The sequence below is a fragment of the Penaeus monodon genome, chromosome 19 (assembly GCF_015228065.2).
Source record: "Penaeus monodon isolate SGIC_2016 chromosome 19, NSTDA_Pmon_1, whole genome shotgun sequence".
In the NCBI taxonomy this organism is placed as follows: domain Eukaryota; kingdom Metazoa; phylum Arthropoda; class Malacostraca; order Decapoda; family Penaeidae; genus Penaeus; species Penaeus monodon.
In genome coordinates, this window is record NC_051404.1 from 19,813,688 (window position 1) to 19,814,077 (window position 390).

At 37.2% G+C, this 390-nt stretch overlaps 1 protein-coding gene across 1 annotated transcript in view; it reads right to left on the minus strand.

The window, feature by feature from the left end:
• LOC119585121 overlaps nucleotides 1–390 on the minus strand; it is a gene marked incomplete in the record, with an annotated part of 138,847 nt that overhangs the window by 11,261 nt on the left and 127,196 nt on the right. The window contains 1 exon segment of the mRNA XM_037933753.1: nucleotides 247–335. Within this exon segment, the coding sequence (XP_037789681.1) occupies nucleotides 247–335 (89 nt within the window).

Consider the following 390-nt stretch of genomic DNA (forward strand, 5'->3'; position numbering starts at 1 on the left):
ATTTCATCACACAAATGCCCTTTTTTTAAATCAGTTTGACTCCTGCGTTGTACTTCAGATTCACACATTCACCACCATCTCTGGCAGCATGCGTGGACACGTAATGGCAGCCCGTCATTTACGTTTCCAGGCCTCTTGATGACACACTCAATGTATCATTAAATATATGTATCAATAAATATATGCATTATCCAAACCACTTTTTTGTATTGCATGTAAGAATGAAGAAAAAATAATAATACTTACACCTAGCAATTTCCAGGTCATCCAGTGGAATGAATTTGAATAACTTGAACTTGTTAGCCTCAAGGGAACTCAAGACGGTGAACTGCAGACTGGGGGAAGAGAAAAATAAATAAATATATTGCCATCAGTAAAAGTAACACCCCA